General features: G+C 50.7%; 1 protein-coding gene across 2 annotated transcripts; it reads left to right on the top strand.

Moving 5' to 3' along the window:
* Positions 1 to 1,338: 1,338 nt before the first annotated feature.
* Positions 1,339 to 19,691, top strand: DELE1 (DAP3 binding cell death enhancer 1). 2 transcript variants are annotated; one of them, XM_054516459.1, is made up of 11 exons: positions 1,339 to 1,490; positions 1,575 to 1,671; positions 1,788 to 1,908; positions 2,194 to 2,403; positions 8,712 to 8,767; positions 10,479 to 10,572; positions 11,288 to 11,430; positions 12,245 to 12,403; positions 13,233 to 13,325; positions 16,602 to 16,758; positions 17,625 to 19,691. In XM_054516459.1, exons 1-11 carry the CDS (start codon positions 1,384 to 1,386, stop codon positions 17,879 to 17,881), a joined length of 1,494 nt encoding a protein of 497 aa, XP_054372434.1. In that variant the 5' UTR covers positions 1,339 to 1,383; the 3' UTR covers positions 17,882 to 19,691. The 2 variants fall into 2 exon arrangements, with proteins under 2 accessions (XP_054372434.1, XP_036247686.1); XM_036391793.2 differs by having other exon boundaries at positions 1,341 to 1,490; positions 2,260 to 2,403.
* Positions 19,692 to 20,619: the final 928 nt, after the last annotated feature.

The following is a 20,619-nucleotide window of genomic DNA, read 5'->3' as shown; positions in this document are numbered from 1 at the left end:
GGCTCAGGGAGCACTCACTCACACCCCAAAGCTGCAGGAACAACCTGGGTATGAGAAGCCTGGGGTGTGTCCCTACCCATGCTCTCCTGGAAGGAGTTACCCCCACCCCACACAACAGCAGATCCCCAGGGACTCCCCTGATAGCCTAAAACAGGTTCTGTCCTCTGTGCAAGAGGCTGATCCACACGGAGCCGAGGCATTTGATTTATTTAGTTTACATTTTAGCAAACAAAGGCATCAGTGTTCACTGGCTACATGTCACCTAGTTCTCCTACTAATTAGTATTCTATCTTCTGTTGGTTAATGAGTCTCTCGCTTCTCATGCTAATTAGTCCCAGGCTCAGTCCTTCTCCTCTTTTGGGTCAGTTGTTTCTTGGGCCATGGGTCAGTGGTTGTGACCTGCCCCTGCTGGAATTACCTTCTACCCAATCGGAGCTGACTTCAGCCCAGCTGCTGAGTTGGCTTTATCACAATCTTCCTTATCTTGTGGGTTCTGCCAAATGTCCTTGTGTCTATAAATTCTGCCTTGTGTCCACCATCAGTGGTACATCCTTCTTTACAAGCTTCCTCAACCTCCCTGGGGTCTGAGGTCATTGAAATGTGTCCAGCCCTAAACCTTAGCAAGGCAACTCCAAGTAATTTGTCCTTCTAACACTTGGACATCACTTAGAGCTTGTTAGGTGCTATTTGTTCCAGGGATTAAATCTCCTTGCTTGTTGATACGGCTTGAAAGCGTACAAAGATCAAGCACCAAAGAACATCCTTCCTTAATTTTAATTTATTCCGCATTCGGCAACAAAAAGGCAGCACCCTGTTCCATAACCCCCTTCTCATTCCGTGTTGCACTCTGGACAAATTGTTAACTATGTCTGACTCTTGAAATGTCAGCGTCATTTGCAAGGTGACCCTACCAAGTAATCGGTCTTTGGAACACCTGGACATCACTTAGCGCTCGCGAGCTGCTGTTTCACGGACACAGTCACCCTTCTTGCTGATTAGGCTGCAAAGCACACAGAGATCAAAGCCCGGTGAACACATTTTCTTCAGAAATGTTTTACACATTCCCCATTTTGCGGAGCGGCAGCCCCCGCGCCCTCAGCGCCCACACGGGACCTCCCGGCCGGGCGGCGCTCTGTGCGCGCTCCATGGCGCCGGGGCCGCTCTACCCGCGCTCTATGGTGCTGCCGCCGCTCTGTCCTCGCTGCGTGCTGCCCGTGCCGCTGTATCCCCGCTCCGCGGCGATGCTGCCGCTCCGCCCGCCCTCCCCGTAGCCGCCCGTGTTCCCTCTGTCCCCTGCGTGCCCGCCGTGCCCGCAGCCCCGGCCCGCCCTGCCCGGCCGCCCGCCCGTCTCTGTGGCCCGCGCGTTCCGGCAGGGCGGGCGGGATGTGGCGGCTGCTGCTGCTGCTGGGCCGGGGCCGCTGCGCGCCCACCCCCGCCCGCCCCGCCTGTGCCCCCGGGCTGGGCGGCGGCCGCGGCCGCAGCCCCGAGCGGTGAGTGCGGCTCGGGGGTCCCCCGCCCCGGGGCCGGCGGCGCGGCGCGGCCTCACGGCGCCCGTGTCTGTGCGGTCGTTGCAGGGCGCCCGCGTGTCAGGATGGCCCGGAGCGAGGAGGACGGCGGCAGCCGCTGCCCGGCCTGGTGCCCCGCTACTCCGTGCGGGAGGCCGTCACCTGGGTGAGGAGCAGCGCGGGGACACCTCGGGGGATCCCCGAGCAGAGCCGGGAGGAAGGGGCCGGGCGGGAGCGGGAGAAGCAGCGGGGCAGTTCCCTGACCGTGTCCGCTCTCCGCAGGGAGCTGTGGGCGCGCTGCTGCTGCAGCTGCTCCGGCAGATCGCGGGGCTCCGCTCGCTGCAGGACGCCCGGACAGAGCGAAGGCCTCCCTGGCGCTCCTCGCTGCCCCCCCAGCCCGCAGGTCAGCGGCTGGGCCCGGGAGGGCGGCGGGGGGCGGCCGGATGGGATTCCTGCCTCGGGCTGGGATTCCTGCCTCGGGCTGGGATTCCTGCCTCGGGCTGTGCTCGGTGAGGCTGGGAGAGAGCTGGGAGAGGCTGAGGGCCGCTCTCGGGCCCTGGGGAGAGTGTCAGGAGAATCTCTGATTCTTTTAATGGTTTGGTGTAATCCCAATCTATGTGCCCTTACCTTTGTTTTCCGTTCTGGATTCTGCTGCACGAACTTTCCTCCTGCTTGTCTGTGTGGTCAGAGGACACTGAGTACATGCACAGCCCGGTGTTGTCACCTGGAGCAGACACTGTGCTCTGTGTTACAGTGGTGACTGAAGCCTCAACCAGCGGTCCTGGCGAGCAGCTGGGCTCCCAGATCCTGCAGAAAGCAAGTCCAGAGGCTGTAGCAGAGAATTCATCCTCAGGCATCCCCTCGGGGCAAGGAGAGAGGCAGCCCTGGGCAGAAGCAGGTATGTGCCACGTGCTGCGGGACAGGATACTCTTGGCAGAGGGACCTGGGAGCTCCTCCAAGGCAAGCTCGGAGCCAAGGAGTGTGTAGTCATTTATCGACATTACAGGAGGCAGGTGAGAGTGGAAAGGCAAATTTTAGAGAGATGAATCAGTCCAGAGACAGGAGGAAAAAACCTCCTGAAGGCAGAGACAAGGCTGTGCTGTAACTGCAGGTGACAACAGCTTTCCCAACAGTGCTCTGCCTTAGCAGACTGATTGCAGCATCCAGTCCTGTTCTTTTACTGTGGACAGATGTTTGCAGCCAGAAGGATTCAGGAGGATGCTGCGCCATTGATCTGGGAGAGTGGCGTACATGGTGTGAAACTGGAGGAATTATTCTCTTCCTGCAAGATGAGGTTGCATTTCTGAGCTCTATGCCATAGATAAGACAGTGGAAGGAGGTATCAAAGACATTATTAAAATGAGTTTTATAAAAATAGAAAGATAGACTCCAACAAAATTGAAGTCTCGCCCAGGAAAGCGTGTCCTACATAGAGAATTTAAAGTCACACCAAGGAAGATCAGATGAGGCCTACAGCTCTCTAGATATAGAAACATTGATAATGGCCTCAGGAAGGCTGTTGGAAGCAGGAAGCCTGCTGGAACAGGTGGCAAGGGGACAACATTCAGTAGTGGTGTAGAAGAGGCACATCAGGAAACCAACCACAGATGTTGGCTAAATCACAGGATCACAGACTGGTTTGGGTTAAAAGGGACCTGAAAGCTCTTCTTGTTCCCTGCCATGGGCAGAGACACCTTTCATTATCCCAGGCTGTTTCAAGCCCTGTCCAGCCTCGCCTTGGACACTTCCATGGATCCAGGGCCAGCCACAGCTTCTCTGTGCCAGAGACTCAGCACCCTCACAGGGAAGAATTTAAATAATGAAGGTGCTGCAGAAAAGGTTGGAGCTGTTTCCCATTTTCTGCTTGCTTTCAGAATTTTGGCTTCCTTCGGTGCTGATTTCAGCTACTGCCCATCACTGCTTATCAAACCTTCTCCTGCCAGAGGTTACCATTCCCATCAGTTGGCAAATGGAGCATTTTGTTTCCGTGTCTCCTAATTAACTCCAGGAAAACAGCCAGGTTAATTTACCTAAACTGCCAATTAGACTGTTTAACCCATCTGCTTTAGCCTGGAGCATATTAAGAAGCACTCCAGCACTGGCAGGTGACTGGACATGGACCTCTGGGAGGAGTGGTGGGAAGAAGTGGAGACAGCAGTGCCTGCAGTTGGCACAGCTGAACGTCCTGGAGTGCCTGTGTGTCTGACAAACAGCTCCTACTGAGAGTCAACAGGAAGAGCTTTTGGGCAAACTGATGAATTGAACAGTGACAAGTCACTAAGGCCACGTGGTCTTTGTTCAGATGTTCTTCAGAAGCTGGGAGATCACTGAGCCTCCGAGGACAATCTGTAATCCCATGCTCAAACCTGCTCCGTGGCCAGGGGAATGAGCACTCACAGATTGCACAGCTTGGCTTTTAAAAAGGGGTGGGTGGCTGTTAGTTTAAGGCACAGAACTGCAAAAAAGGTGATTCTAATTTGATAGAAACTCTGTTACAGGATAGAGGTGTCAGATGCCGGGATGAGTGGGCTGTATCAAAGGTCTTGGAAGGATTTAGGAAGCCATTTCTCAGGCCAGCTTGCTCCCTTGCAGAGACTTGAGAGAGTTGTAAATCTATTAAGACTTCTTTGGAGAAGTCAACAGGCATGTGGAGCAAGATAATCCAGCTTTTAGCTTTCTGAAAATGATCCAGACAGGACCTAAACCAAAGCTATCTAAAGAATTAAAGCTGGTATGAGGGAACATGGAGGGGTTACACTTGGGCTGGTAACGCCTTAAAGCACAAGAAAGTTTTCACAGTGGAGAGCCATTACTGTAGGATTCCCCTGTCCTTTGTTAAACCTGTTCTGCTCAGCACAGTCAGCAGTGATTTGGAAAAAAGAGGCGATGAACAAGGCAGCAGAAGCAGCAAATGGTACAAAATTCTTCAGGACAGGCAAATCTGAAAGTCACAGGCAAAGGTTGCACAGAACCAAAGCCAGGGGAATCCCCAGGTGAGTTAAACAAGTGTGCACAGGGCAGTGTGGCTGTAAATACACACACAGAGTGAGGAGTGTCAAATTAATAATTGTCTTGCAGAGGGAACATTTAAAGTCACTGTGGATGTGCTTTTGATAAGGTTAAGTCAGTGCTCGGCAGCAGTGAGGCCAATTAAATGTTAATTATGGTGAAGGAAGGAGCTGAGGACAAGGCAGTGCTGTGGGTTCATGTGAGTCTGGGATGCAGCCATGTCTTGAGCACTTAAGGAAAAGACAGTGCCTGAAAAACAGGGACAAAACTGCAGAGAAAAGATGACAGACAATTACATCCAAACACAGACTGACTCTTCAGCTTAAAAAAAAGAAGTGGCAGAGAATGTGCTGGTGCTCTGTGAAACCAAAAGTGTTGAGAGAAAGTGAATAGGGACAGGCTTTTTCATAATGCTGATATTAAAAGGCAGCACAGAAGGGTCAGGTGGCAAGTTTGGAAAAAAGCAAAAGGCATTTTGTGTTTGGCCAGTGCCCAGGTAAATTGTGGAACTCGCTGCTACGGGCCAGAAATACAAGTGGGTTCCAAGAAGTGATTAGGTAAAATTACACATTGAAATGAGACTTAATTGGTCCAGCCAAGCCTCCTGCTCAGATCACAGAACAGCTGATTGCTGGAAAGTTCTGCCAGGGAGAGCGTGACTTTATAATCCCTGCTCCTCACCCTTTCTGCCCAAGCATCTCCAACTGTCACTTGTCAGAGATAATATATGTCAGGAATAATTTGATTTTGCTCCGTACATAAGTCCTCGGGTTACATTCCACATTTTGTTGTGCCTCCATTTTGTGGGAATTTATGGAGAAAAGTCAGAGGGAAGAGATTTGGTAATCTGCACTGAAGAGCCTGAAAAAATGCAGGGTTTTGTCATGTGAGAAGTCCTGGGAATCTTTCCATGGAAAGTGAAGCTTGATGATGCCTTTCTTTCACTACATTTTGCTTTCTACAGAAAAACCTGCCTGAGGTACAGGATTTTTTTTCCCTGGTGTTTAGCTACTGAAAAAGGGTGAGGCTGGCAAAATGAGGATGCAGCAGGAAGCTGGGGAGAGCAGAAGGAGGGGAAGGACAGACGCCTGGCAGATGATGCAGGGGAATCTGGTAGCAAAGCCTTGCCATGAGAGAGCAGAACTCAGAGTGCAGCAGAATGTACCCTGGCTGCTGCCAGCAATGGCAAGGGATCTTCTGGAGAGAATTCCATGTCCTTCCCCTTTCTCTGGGTGTTTCAGTTCATTTCCACACTTGCTGGTGCTGGTGGCCCTGTGCAGTGACAATCTGCTGTTGTTGTGGCAGAAATCTGTGGGATGGGTCCCAACATCTCAGCTTTCCACAAGAGCCACTCCAATTTTATTGGAGAACAATAGGAACAAAATCTATTCCTTTGTTTAAAAAGAAAACTTCAGAAAATTAACTTAAACTTGCTTTAAGTAGCATTCTAGATCTTGCTACCAGCAAGTCCTCGGCTCTGTGTTCACATCTTATGTTTTTCTATGCAATTTCTGCCTCACTCAGAGGCTTTTTGCTGGGAGTTAAAGGCACAGAGTGAGCAAGCAGGTGATTACAGCCAGTCTCAGTGTTACAGCAGCTGAATGATGCCCTGGGGAGTTGTATTTTACCCCTGGCAGAACTGTAAAATTCGTTATTTCAATTCTGAGATTACAGACATTGGAAAAGTGTGTTTTCATTTCAAAGCACAATGAAACCAATTGGAAACAGTGAAATTTTCCATGAGGCAGAAATGCTGGATTTTGGCCAGCTCTTGTTGTGACTTCGTTCTCCTGGATGTTTTGGGATGAGCAATCTAGGCTGTCTAGGAGAAGATTATTAATTCCTCATTTGGAGCTAGCTGCGAGCAACACTTGATTAGTCCAGGATGAACAGTGAAGAGAGATAAAAATATTTATGAACTGCTGAAGATGTGAGCATTGGGCATCCAGAACACTGAAAGCTGCAAGACTGCATGGAAAAAAGAATGTGCAGTCATGTTGCATCATAGCATGGGTTTGAAGAAGTACAAATAAAGTTGCACAGAAAATTCCAGCTGTGATATTCCCATCTTTTAAACATAACCTGAAGAATAATTTAGCTTGCCCAGCCTCAAAGGTGATTCTGAGGGAATTCAGGTCCCCCAGAGCAGCTGTGGCTGCCCCTGGGTCTCTGGAAGTGTCCAGAGCCAGGTTGGACAGGGTTTGGAGCAGTCTGGGATGGTGGGAGGTGTTCCTGCCGTGGCAGGGGTGGTACTGGCTGAGTTTTAAGTTCCCTTCCAGCCCAAACCATCCTGGGACTCTCTGATCCTTTAGGACTGGGGCTGGGTGTCAGGATAGGTTGGTTCCTGTGCTTTTTTCCAGATGTTCTGTGGAATTGGTAACCCTGATCTGTGGAGGTTTGAGTGAGGAGGGGTTTCCCATGGTAGAGGGGCACAAGGTGCTTCTGCAGGCTGACAGAATTCAGAATTAGTGGCTGTTTATTTTCCATGGTTCAGTGGTTTGTCCAAATTACAACATTTTCACAGTAAACAAGGAGTGTCTGATTTAGGAGTTGACACCCATGCAAAATGTACAGTTTCTTTAAAGTGTGGATGTACTAATGCTGTTTAAACAAGTAGTGGGAGAATTCTTAATACAGACCATTTTTTTTCCATGGGATTTGCAGTTGTTTGTGTGGCAAAAACCCAAATTACATCACAAGGGAGATACACGGTAGAGCCTTACAGTGAGAAATATCAGATAATTTGATGCCTGCTCTGCAAAGAAACAGAAAGCACAACTAATAAATTCACAGATTATACTACTTTAGGTGGAATGCTGCGTAGAAGTCATGTTTGCCACAGTGATGTTGCTTGTTGGGTGAGTGGGGCCTGTTCAGATAACACACATTTGAATACAGCCAGGGGGGAATTGTTTGTCTGGGAATAATGAGGCTGCAGCTGGCACACAGGCCATGGCTCCCTGCATGCTGTACAGCACAGGCACTGCAAGGAGCACTCCTGCCTGCTGCACACCTCATTGCTGCTGCTCCTGGAGCCAAACAGCCCCAGGAGTCCAGCAATCAGGCCCTAAAAGGACATTTTGTTTCACTTGTGTTGGCTCTCACACAGCTTGAGAGGGAGGCACAGGGAGGGCACAGCTCTGGCTCAAAGTGGTCCAGGCTCCAGCACCTGGAGTTCAATGTCCTGTGGGATCCAGCTGCTTGTGGTGACCCAGGTTAAAAATCCTTGAATCCTTGGCCTCGGGCTGTGTCCTCTTTGTGGAGGTCATTGTTCTCTTGGCAGGAGTGATGCCACTGTGACCACTGCCAGCACAGTCCTGCACCCAGCAAGGTGGCTCAGCTCGGGCTGGAGATGCTCTGTCAGATCATTCTCATTGGAGCTGGGGACAAAGTGCTGAGCTCGTGGCTGTCCCAGGGTGCCTGAGAGGGCTGATCACCCCCTGGCACAGGAGCAGGGCTGTCCCCTGCAGGGAAATGACCTGGAGAAGGACATGGGGAGGCAGCACCTCAGCTGAGGCTTGGGTGTGACGCCCTGGGTGAGCTGGGAGCTGCAGCAGTTCTGATCCGCGCAAACCGGGCAGGAGGAGGCAATGTCACCCCTCCTGTGACACTGCTGAGAGGGGCTGCACCTCAGTAACCCCGTTGAAGTTCAGGAATATTAGCAAAAAGTCATAAAATTAACCACGGCTGGCAGAAAAGTGCTGCAGTTGAAAGATGTGAATGGTGCAGTCTTTTTAGAATCACAGACAGGAATCAAGAGGGGCTGATTAGTCGTGTCAGGACTTTCAAAAGGAGAAATTGGCTTTTTAGTAAAGAAGAAAAAACCTAGAAGAGCCAGTGCCTGGAAGCAGAAACCAATAGTAGGAGTACTTTAATTTGAAATGAAGCACAGGGGTTTAAAGCAGTGAGTTACTGGAAGTTACTGGAACATGTAGGAAAAGCAGAAGATTCTCTACTTTTGGTGTCTTCAGATCAAAACCAGGGGCCTTTCTGGAGGAGCTGCAGCCACAGGGCTGGATTCCAGAGCTTGCTTTTGCTCCAGAGGTCAGATTGGTTGGGATTCCTTCTGTTTCTGATGTCCCTGACTGAATGGGAGATCAGACCTTTAGGAAAGAGTTATGGAATAGAGAAGATGAGAAAAGGCAGAGATGCAGCACTGCTAAACTTTGCTTTTTTGTTGGATTTTTTTTAATGCAGGGGAGTTCCAAATCCCTGTGAGCTCCAGGGTGGGGCCAGTTCTCCATAGTGCAAAGGTAAGGTTTCATTTTCGACCCCCTGTGTCTGCACCTTCCTTGCAGGAACACATCCCAGATCTACCCTGAGCACAGCCTGAGCAACACTCACACACAAGACTGGGAAAAAAAGGGAGATGGGATATACTGACCTCTGCTATAGCCAGAAAATTCCAGGATTTACAGCCTGCCATCCCCATCCTTTGATGTATCTGTAACAGGGCTGCTGGCAGGGAAACACTGAAAGAAAATGGTGAGAAACACCAAACCAAGCAACCAAACAAAAAAATAAATTCAGCAGCACCAGTGTGTTGCTGTGTATATGCATTTTGATGCAATCTTTCACTAGGTGATTACATGCTGTTGCTATTTTGGTGTTTACCAGACAACCCATGACTGGGGAAGGTGGTGTCACTCCAAATGCTGCAAATCAGGGCTGGCTCTTGTCTGGTAAAGAGGGAAGCACTTGGGGCTTGAAGAGAGTGCATCAGCTCGAGAGTCACAAGGCCATAAATTATATTATTGTTCTTGTTGTGATTAAACCTGCCAATTTTTTGCAATTCACATCTTAGATGCAAATAATTCCTTTTTTAAGATAATCACTCGGCTGAGCAATCGCTCAAGGACATTGTGAGCAGAGTGAGGTAAATTCAGCTTTTAGCAGAGTGAGTTCCTGCAAAAGGCACCAAGCAGGAATTTGTTTGATCTGCTGAGGGGGTGAGCATGGATCTCTCCATGCTGGGAGGTGCCCCTTGTGCAGGGCTGGAGGAAGAGCCTGCAGCTGGGTCATGGAGCAGCTCAGGGCCCTTGGACCTGTCTTGGCCCCGTGGGAGCAGCCCTGAGCCAAGGGGCATTTTCCAGATTCCCTGAGTGCACTGAGCTCTGCTGCCACTCGATGTCACAGGGGTGTGGAGCTGGGCTGAGCCTCCTCCCATGTCCCAGGCTGTTCATTGCCTAGGAGAAAAGGATTTGCTGTGCCCTGCAGGGTTTCAGCAGCACTGGGCAGTGCTCAGTGCAGCTGAGGGGGCAGCTCAGCTGGAGCTGGGTAAAGGGAAGGTGTGAGGGTGTTTTGGCTGGGACTCTGCTCTGGGCACAGTGTGGCAGAGGGAACAAGGGCTAATGTTATTTTTGGAGGGGGGAGTTATCTTAGAATCGTGGAATATCCTGATTTGGAAGGGATCCACGAGGATCATCAGTCCCAGCCCTGCCCAGACACCCCAACAATCCCTGGCAGTGCTGTCCAAAGGCTCCTGGAGCTCTGGCAGCCTCAGGGCTGTGCCCATTCCCTGGAGAGCCTGGGCAGTGCCAGCACCCTCTGAGGGGAGAAGCTTCTCCCAAAATCCAGCCTGGCCCTGCCCTGGCCCAGCCCCAGCTGTTCCTGGGTGCTGTCCCTGTCCCAGAGCAGAGCTCAGAGCTGTCCCTGCACTGCCCCTCCAGAGGAGCTGCAGACTGCTGAGTAGGATGAGGTATTTGCTGAATTCTGAAAGCCTGCTGGTGCCTGAGAGGCTGCACCAAGCTCCCTGGCCAGGGGCAGGGGAGCAGTGTCCATGCAGCTTCCCCAGCGAGGTGGCTGTGTAGGACAGGGAGGGTTTTCTGTGTACACATGACCTCACCCTCCTGATGACTGAACTACCATACAAACAGGTCTCACTGCTTGGTTTCCAAGCCAGCATCTCCTCTAGGGTTGATATGATTTAGCTCTCTTTAATAGCTTTTTTCTCTGACTCCTCAGGGTGACCCAGCTCAGCGAGGGCATTTAGAGGAAGCCGCTTTCCAATTGCAGCAGATTTTCCGAATTGATATTTCCATTGCATTGAATATCCTTGGTAATGTGGAGTTGGTTTTGTTTTGCCCTTAAACCACAGGTTTCTCATTTTGGAGGACCTCCAAATGGTTGCAGGTCTTGTGAGAAGGCAGGGATGGCAAATACCCAAACTGAAGCCTCCTTTCAGCAATTTTAACTGTGCTTGGAGAGATTTATTGCCCTTTGTCCCATCGTGCCACCTGATTTATCTCAGCATATTTCAATCCAGGCTTGCTTGAAGCCTGCACTGTTGTCCTGACATCTGTAGCTGGAAATTAAGCCATCTCTGTCTTTTTTGCAACACAAGATGTCATATCCTTGTATCCTTCTTTTATTGTCTGAGCTCACGGTTTTCCTGGCAAGCTGAAAAAGCAATTGCAGGATTGCAACTCTAAGAAAAGCAGAAGGAAGATGCAATGAGCTAAGAAAAGTCCCTGCCCTATATACACCACTAGTTGCAGCACTGAAAAGCAAGTTGTTTCTGTGTGAGCCATACGTTGTGTTAGCCTGTGATCCCTCTCTGCCACGAGCCCAGAAAAATCCCTAAAATGCAGTGTTGCCATTTTTCTTATTGAAACTGTGGAAGGAGGGTTGGTGAGCCAGCTGGAAGTGGCCCAGAGCACTTGGTGTGAGCCAAGGAAGGCCCAGTGGCTGTGGGGGAGGTTGCTGCATTGGAGGCTGGGTTGTGGCTGTGTGCTTTTCCCTGTTTTCCATGGTTTGGGCTGTGTTTTCCTCAGGGACCGAGAGCATGAGGGCGGGGCACTGCCGGGTGGCCTTCACCTGCTTCAAGCTGGCAGCAGATCGGGGCTACAGCAAAGCCCAGTTCAACGTGGGGCTGTGCTACGAGCACGGCAGGGGCACAGAAAAGGACTTGGAGAAGGTATCCAGGGCCTGCCTGGGGGTGGGGGTGGGAGCACATATCAGGAGAGGGATCTGTGCCGGGTGCTTGGAGCTTTCTTCCTTTTACATGGCTGGGAAAGTCATGGAATGTCCTGAGCTGGAGAGAACCCCCAGGGATCACTGATCCAGCTCCTGGCCCTGCACAGACACCCCAACAATCCCACCCTGTGCATCCCTGGGAGTGCTGTCCAAAGGCTCCTGGAGCTCTGGCAGCCTCAGGGCTGTGCCCTTTCCCTGGGGAGCCTGGGAGAGCCCAGGCTCTGAAGACTCAGTAGAAAATGCTGGAAATATAAAAATTGCAGCTTTGCAGAGCTGCTTTCAGTGTCACCAATCCCCTCAGAGAGGTGCTCTGAGATCCCTTTCCCACAGCTTCTGAGGGTTCTCCAGGTGCACAGGCTGTGCTACCAGCACCCAGCGGGGTTCCAAGGAGAAACCTGTCATGTCGCTGTATTTAAGACACCACTGCACATCCCAGGGCTTCTCAGATCTCTGAATTACAGGCTCCTGTAACTCCAGCCTGCCACCTAGTGCAAGCTGGCCAGCAGCTGCTGGAGCTGGGAAGAGCTGCACAGGCAGCTTGGTTTGAGTCATGGTTGGCCCAGTGCCACCCCCTTCAGCTGGGGCAGGGTGGTTCCAGGGCTCGGGGGTACTCACTGTCCCACCTGACCCAGCTGATGTTCTGCTGTGGGAGGGATGCAGCTTGTGATGGGTCTACCAGAGAGGTGAAGCTTGAAGGGAGCCATGTCATGTTCAGCCAGTCATCAGCTGGCTTTCTCTCTCTCTCTCTCTCTCAGGCAGGTTTTTATTACTGCCAGGCAGCCAGCAGCCGTCACCCCATGGCCCAGTACCGCTACGCCAGGTACCTGCTCCAGCACGGCCCTGGCAGCCCCTGGGACAGGCATCACAAGGCTGTGGCACTCCTGGAGCAAGCAGCAGGGGCTGGCATCACAGAGGTTGGTGTCCATAGGTCAGAGAGCCCTGACTGAAGGGTTGGAGCCACATCTGAGATAGCACTGGGAGGGAAAGCCTTCCAATGATTTTATCCCTGCTCACAGCATGGGGATTGGAACTAGAGGATCTTTAAGGTCCCTTCTGAGCCAAACCATTCTCTGATTCTTTGTGTATATTCCTGACAGTGTCTGGGAGACAGCCCTGCCTGCAGACACAGCCACTGTGCCACGTGTTGGTTGGCTGTTGTCAATGGGGCTCTTACATTAAACCTTTGGCTGGGAGAGCTCACCTGTTCTTGAAAACACAGCTCACTTTTCATCTCCTCTCAATTCCAAGAGTACAGGTCACTGTACTGGAGGAACTTCCAGTGCTTGAAGTAAGAACAGATCCTCATTTTGTATCTGTGACTTTCTGAGATGACTCATCTGTGCAGATCTGTCTCCTGCCCTCCTTTCCCACTCCAGGAGATGCATTTAGGCATGTGCCATCTCACCCTAGGAATGCCAGGCTGGCAGTGCCTGTGGCCTCCTGGAGCTCACTGACCAGGGGGTGCATCTGCTGCATCTTGGGGACAGGACATGAGTGGGAACCATTCTCTGGCTCTGACTCCTGCAGGGAGTTTGAAATTATATTCTGGCTCTCAAATGTGAATTCTTTGTGTTTACCAAATCATGCTGATTTTTCTTAGGGCAGCCCTGGCTCTCCCAAGAGCCCCTGCACAGGCAGGGTCCTTACCACACTGCCACAGTAACCCCAGCAGCTTGAAAAATCAGTTAAAAAACCAGAGTAATTAAAATCCTGGCTGATCTGGACGATGTGGTTTTGTTGCAGGCACAGGCTTATCTTGGAGTGTTCTACATGAGGGGGCTGCAGCCTCAGGAGAAGAGAGGTTTGAAATACCTGCTGCAGGCAGCAAACAGTGGGGTAAGTAATCCTTCCTTCTGCCAGGGATTGTCCTCAGCTTGGGATCTGCAGGTGGAGGATTTCAGGGTTTCTTGGAAACAGGAGTGCATGTCAGGATTTTACTGCCCAGTGTGAAGGGACAGAGTGGAGCCTTGGTGCCTCTTGGAGAGGAGACAGCCCTGGGCACAGACCCTACAGAGACAGCCCTGTTGGGCTGGAGGAGTTCCTACAGCACCAGTGCCTGTATCCAGCTTCCAGCCTTGTAGAGCTTTCCCATTATGGAGCATCTACACCCTCTTCAGTCAAAATCTTTCACTACTGCATCACTTGGAGAACTTCATTGTGTTTATCTCAAATCTGTTCTTCAAAATTGGCCCATTGTTTCTCATCTTTTATAGAGAGGATGGAAAGACTGTTTCTGGATTTATTTTTAAATTCAGGCACCTTTAACATACTGAAATACTTGAATCTCCATTCAGACTTCCCCCATTTTTGCTGTTTCTCTTCACAGCTCATGTTAGATCCCCAAGAATCTTATTGCATGCACTTTCCCCAAGTGGCCCAGGCTTCTCTTTCTTGAAGGGCAGTGCCACAGTGTGGGGACAGCACTCTCCTAAACCCCCACCAGCATTTAGAGGAGCAGAATTGTGGATCCCATGTCTTGCAGCCAGGTTTCTGCATCCCACAGTTCTGTTTCTTGCCATTGTCCCCTTGTTTTCAGCTGCATTGTAATGGCCAGGGGTTATTTTTTCCTGAAGAACTTGTTCATTTTAACTGCAGTTCCCACAGCTTTTGTGCAATGGAAAATAATGAACAGCTATTGCCTCTTCTGCTGGCTAATAGTTGTGGTTGTGGTGCCCTTTAGTGTGTCCTCTCTGAGTCATTTCTTTTGCAGGCTGCAGTGCTGGTTTAGTTTGTGCCTCCATGTAGTTAAGCTGTTCTACTTTGCTTGTCAGTCTTCTGTCTATTTTTCTAATTCTCCTTTGACCATTTTAAGATGCTTGGACTAAAAGTGGACTCAGGATGGAGGTATGCCATGGATCTCACATAATGAGCTCCTCTGCTTTGTTCTGCATTCCCTTCCAATAATTCCTAGCCCTGCTTGCCCTTTGCCTGGCACTGAGCACTGATGAGATGGTCTCAGGGAACTATCACAGTGTGATACCCAAATTTCTTCCTATCAGCACTACTTTGCATTTGGCAGTGCTGTTTCCTTTGTGATTTTGTTGCCCATTCCTTAGGTGTGTGAGATCTTTAATTAATTCTTTATAGTAAGTTTGACCATTTTGAATGGTCATTTTTACATCATTGTAAACTTTGCCACTTGGGTTTTCACCCTCTTTCCAGCATGGAGACACTCTCAGTCTGCTGGGACAAGGCCTGACTTGCCACAGCAGCTCAGACATCACAGTACACAGTATTTAGTTCTAAATCTGCTGAAGATCTCTCCTAAGCTTCATCCTTGGCTCCTTTTTTCCAGCCTGGAGTCAGAGATTTTATGCTGAACAATTTCATATTGAGTTATCCCATTAAAGAGATGATTGGCATTTACTGGTAATGCCTTAACAACACAAAATCTGTCAGGTAACTGCAGGTCCTCAGCTGCACCCCTGGCATGTTTTGGCCAGAGTTTCAGACCCTGAGCATCCTTCCCCATCTCTGCTGCTCAGCAGATGCTGTGGATGCTTCAGGGGCTCACCTTGAGGGCAGGCTGATGGATGGTGGGTTCCCTGGGATGGGATATCCCCATTTTCCTTGGAGAAGGGCTCCATGGACAGGTTCACTTCCCATTACCCTGCAGTTGGAATTGATGTTTAGTTGGCTGAAAGAACTCTTGGCATGGATGAAGCAAGGACAGCATAGTTTAGTACAACTCCAGAAAAAGGAAAACAGCACAAAAAGTCACAGATTCAGCGTTTCTCTGCTTGTTCTCTCTCTAGAGCTGAGCTGGGAACTCTGACAAGTGTTTTTCCAACACAAGAACTGTGTTCTACTTTGTTTCCCACTTTTTATCCTCCCTGATTTCCTACATGCAGCCACAGACTATAAACCCCTAATAAAGAGTTCTGTTGGAGAACTGGGCCTGACTTGCAGATTTCCAGGGGTGTCAGTCACTCCTGCCATGCTAATTTGGGGCTCTCCCCTCACTGCAGGCTTGGCTCTGAGGTGTTCATCCTGTGAGAGATGGTGGTGCAGCTCTCCTGATTGAACCCTGTCTCTAGTCACAGCTGAGGTGCCAATTCTTCAACGTGTTTATCTCATCTCTAAAGGAGTTTATTGCTGTCATAAGCTGAGACTTGCAACATTTTGCAAAGCACCCACTCACTGAGTTTTGCACTTGCCTCTACCAGCTACATCCTAGACAGCAACACTTGCAATATGTTCTTTTCTAGTGGCTTTATTAAAACTTGCTACTTACTTGGGGTTTTTTTCTTTTTCTTCCTTTCTTTTTTCCAAAGCCTTGTTTAGCTCATGTTTCTGGCAGTCACACTCTTCAGGCTGTGCTGCTGGCTTTGTTGCTGGAAAGGTCTGTGTGACCACAAGTCCGTGCAGTCTTTTTAATGTCTTCAGGAGTGTCATCCTGCTTTCCTGCTCTCTGAGACCCTTTGCCTCCCATTGGATCTCAAGGATAAAATGCACAGCTGACACATAAACATGTCATGGGTTTGGATTTGGCTTCACTGCAGTGCCAACCTTTGCTTTCCAGTTTGTTCCCAGCAGTTACATATGTCTGAGTGGTTCAGGTGCTTTTTCTCTAGTGCATATTTGCTTCATTTACTTCATTTCTGTTGCCTGAGATTTCTTCTGGAATAGAATGAGGTGAGGCTGAGCAGAAGAGTGCTGCACTCTTGTGTTAAAGGGGAATTTCCCAACCCTTGGCAGCAAGTACCTCTGTGCCATTTGTGATGTTTTTACAAGACTTGGGCTTGAACTCTCTTAGGGCAGTCTCAGGGCGTGCTCGGAGTTTGGGTGGGATCAGGATGTGGCGCAGTCACGGCTGCCCAAGACACCTCAGCTCTGACCTCTGAGACAACTGGGATGCTCTGCAGAGCCAGCTGCTCCTTTGTTACTCTGCCACAGCCCTGGGTGTTGAAGGGAAATCAGTGAATTTAATTGGAAAGGGATAGGAAGGAGCAGAGCCAGACATTATGCTTCTCTCCAGGGGACTAAACTACTGAAGACAGAGCCTAAGGGATGGAGCAGTAAACTTAGCAAGGTGACCAAAGATAGAGCAGTAAACTCTGAAGAAGGTGCTAAAGAGTCTCTGTTTCCTTTGCTGTGTGATTGCTGTGCCAGGATGCCCAGAGCAGGTTCCACGTGGGCGTTTGCTACGAGCAGGGCCTGGGAGTGCAGCGGGACCTGGCGGAGGCGCTGAGGCACTACCGGCAGTCGGCAGCCATGGGCAACAGGCAGGCCCGGGACAGACTGCAGGCATGGCAGCAGGAGCTGCAAGGTACCAGGGCCAGCAGGGCACCAGGGGCTGGGGCACTGCCTGGGCAGGTGGCCCTGTGAAAGTGAGGCTGTATTGCCAGAGGAGGGCTCCCACAGGACCACGGCACAAAGGAGTTCTTTGTGTGAAGGGAAGGCGCCGCTTTTCCTCCTCAGTTCTTTCCCGTCCAGCTGGAGAAGCTGTTCCCATAGTATGATGGGTTGCAGAATCACTTCTGTTGAAAAGACCAACTGTGTCCTGGGGGACACCAGGCCCAGCATCACCAGCTGGGCCAGGAGGGGATTGTCCTGTTCTGCTCTGCACAGGGGCAGCCTCACCTCCAGTCCTGCGGGCAGTTTTGGGCACCACAGTATAAAAAAGGCATTGAACCATTAGAGAGTGTCCAAAGGAAGCCACGAGGATGGGGAAGGGTCTGGACGGGAAGCCTTGTGAGGAGCAGCTGAGGGCACTTGGGTATTCCTCCACTTCAGCTGGAGGAGACTGAGGGCAGAGCTCATTGTGGTTTTCAATGTCCTCCTGAGGGGCAGCACAGGGCTCCAGTATCTGGTCCCAGGGATCAGGGACAGGACCTGAGGGAATGGCTGGAGCTCTGTCAGGAGAGGTTCAGGTTGGATACCAGGAAAAGGTTTTTCACCCAGAGAGAGGTTGAGCAGTGGAACAAGCTCCCCAGCAAACAAACCTGAGTTCAAGAAGCATTTAGACAATGCTCTCAGGCACAGGCTGGGATTGTTGGGGCATCTGTGCAGGAGTGGGACTTGATGATCCTTAAGGGTCCCTTCTCACTCCGGATATTCTGTGATTCTGTGGCTGTATGATCAAGCCCAGCCTTTGCCAGTGTCATTAACACCTTGTTTTTTCTGTACTTTCAGATATGCACACAAAGCATCCATTCCCTTCAGGATTAAGAGCCTCCTCCTCCAGCCCTGATTTCTGGACTATTGAGCCTGTGTCTGCAGGTCTGCACAGCAGCCAGCCAGGACAGTGTGGCCTCACCCTGCCCCACTCCTGGAGCACAGGCACACTGCCCATGATGCTGCTCAGCAGTGCAGGGTGGAGCTGTGCCTTCAGAGCCAGGACAGTGCCACTGGAGCTGCAGGGCTGGGAGCCCCAGCACTGCTGGCAGTGAGTGACACCAGCAGGCAGAGGGCAAAGCAGCCCTTGGTGTGGGCTGGAACCAGGCTGGCAGTGAAAGGAAAGAGAAAGCTCTCTGTTCATGGAACAGGAGGCATTTTTAAATACCTGGGCTTTGAGAATAAACTTTGTGATATCTCCTGCACCACCAAGTACTCTACCTTCCACACAGGGATGTTCCTTCTGCACCTGCATTTCTGTATTAGAGCCAAACTGTGGCTGCCCCTGGATCTCTGAAAGATCTCTCCAAGCCCTGTCCAAGGCCAGGTTGGACAGGGCTTGAAGCAATCTGGGATAATGGAAGGTGTCCCTGCCATGGCAGGGGGTGGAACAAGATGAGCTTTAAGGTCCTTCCAGCCCAAACCATTCTGTGGTTCTGCACCATTGTGGTTCTGCACCACACTGGTGTGATCTGGGATTCTAATTCCAATAGCCCTGCATGTCTTGCTCATGGTCCCCCAGGGAGGTTTACAAGCCACCATATGGGGACATTGGCAACTAACCCTGGGATTGTCCTAGCCCACACCCTCTGAGGCAATTTTCTCTCTCTCCAAAGCAGGTCCCCAGAGTGCCCCTGCTACCAGCACAGTGTAGGCTGGCTCTGTGTTGCCATTATGGCAGTTTAATCTGCTTTCAGACCTGGGCAAGCAAGAGAGTGAATTCTCATCACTGGGCAGAGTTTTTTATGGGATGTGACAGATCCACCTGTAGCAGTGAGGTGACAGCTGTCCCCGGCCATCCTGCACCATGTCAGTGTCCTTCTGTCCCCTCTCCTGCTCCTGCAGCCCTGGCAGGGAGCTGCTCCCACCTCTCTGAGACACAATGAGCAAGGTTTGCTTCGAAATCCATCGTGTCCCTGTTTGCTGAGCACGCCAGCTCATTTTCAGCAGAGTGGATAAGGGATGCTCCCAGCGGGAAGGCACCGCTGGCAGGCAGCAGCAGCAGGCAGCTGGTGTGATAATTTCCTCCACTGGGGCAGCTGAATCCGGAAAAAGGCATTTGTTCACACCAGTTTAAACTGGTTCAAGGGCATCTGTGCAAGCTGCCCAGCTTCCTGTGGCCCTGGTGCTCTGTGTAGATCAGGCTCTGCAAAACAAAGGCAATGGCCCCATCCTGAACTTCTCTGTGCAGCAAAGGAGGGGCACAGCCAGCCCTCAACACATCTGATTGTTCTTCTGGTCTGCTCTCTCCTTCTGCTCAGACCAAACTTTCTTAGACCATTTCCTTTATCAAGCAGGATACAAGGAGCAGGAAATGCCTGGGGTGGATTTCCTATGCTGTGATAATCCAGAGCGCGCTTACGCATCGGCCAGGATGGGAGAGGGGCTGGGGGGGCTGAAAGCAGTTTGCAGAACCAGGAAATTGCAAAGCAAGAAGGAGGAATTTATCTCCTTTTAAACCTGCTTGTTATTAGGTATTTTTGTGTAAGGACTTTCCTCTGACAGGGACATCAAAGCAACTTTGCAGAGGGAGATGTGAGGTTGTGCTGGCTGTTTGTCCCTCTGCCTGTGCTCCCAAGGTGCAGAGGAATCCCACAGGGCTCAGTCACAAATGCCTCCCTCATGGTTTGCACAGCTGCATCTCAGTTAGAATCTGGCTCTCTGACATTGTTTTGGTGCAAGAACCTGTTTTGTTTGTAAAACAAACCAGCAAGAGATTTGTGTCAGCAGACCAGCAGCACGAGCAGGCCAGGCCAAACCCATCCATGGATGGATGCCAGACATGGGCTCATCTGTACAAGCATTTTGGAGACTGGAAATAAAACAACATTTTGGATATTAAAAAGTCCACCTGGGGAAATCTCACTCTATTGTTCTTGTCATTTAGCCCCAAGAGCAACAGAAAGAGGTAACTTTCTCATTTGCTCTGCTTTAAATGGTCTGTGTGATTGTGTGGTGCTGTGGCTCGGGTGTGTACACAGCTGAAGCTGGGAATGTCACCTCCAGGTACATGGAAAAGCACAGGGGTAGGGTCCCTGAGATGGTCCAGGAGAGCCCAGAAGCCCTTACCTGCCATGCCCACACTGCTGCACGAGCCATGGGTCAGCACCACCCTTCCCTTCTCCAGGAGTGCAGAGACAAACACCTGTGTGCTTCTTCCTTTGTCACCAATACCTTGGTTTCCCCACCCATGCTATTATCCCAAAACTGTCTTACAGCTCCCAGACTGACAGATCAAAGTGAAAACCCATAAAAAGGGTGAAGCTTGTGACTGAATATTTCAAAACAGTGTTTTCACACTTCCTTTTTCCCAGGTTACCTTTGGCAGACTCCAGCCATCTGGTGTCTGCTTTTGGATAAGGACTGTGCTCCAAAATCCAATGGCCTCAAAGGAGAGAACAGAATAGAATGGAATCATTAAGGCTGGAAAAGACCTCTGAGAACATCAAGTCCAACCTGTGATTGATCATCACCTTGTCACCCAGCTCAGAGCACTGAGTGCCACATCCAGTCCTTATGGAGAGGAAGTGGTGGGCACTTGGAGCAGCCATAGGAGAGATGCCAGTGCTGATTTTGGGGGCTTTTAAAAAAATGCCAGCTTCCCAGTGGCAGAACCACAGGAGCTGGAAGGACCTGTGGGAGACAACAGGCTCATCTCCCCTTCCCCAGCTGCCACTTCAGGCTTTCTGCACATATATTATGTCAGCTCCACTGCTGACAGAGAGGGTAGAGTTAGAAAAAAACAGTTTTATTTAAATAACTGAAACCCTGGAGCCCAGCTGCAGCAGTGTCC

This window comes from Molothrus ater, chromosome 15 (assembly GCF_012460135.2).
Source record: "Molothrus ater isolate BHLD 08-10-18 breed brown headed cowbird chromosome 15, BPBGC_Mater_1.1, whole genome shotgun sequence".
Taxonomy (NCBI): Eukaryota; Metazoa; Chordata; class Aves; order Passeriformes; family Icteridae; genus Molothrus; species Molothrus ater.
The sequence above is the reverse complement of the archived record's forward strand: the minus strand, read 5'-3'. Positions and strand labels throughout refer to the sequence as shown.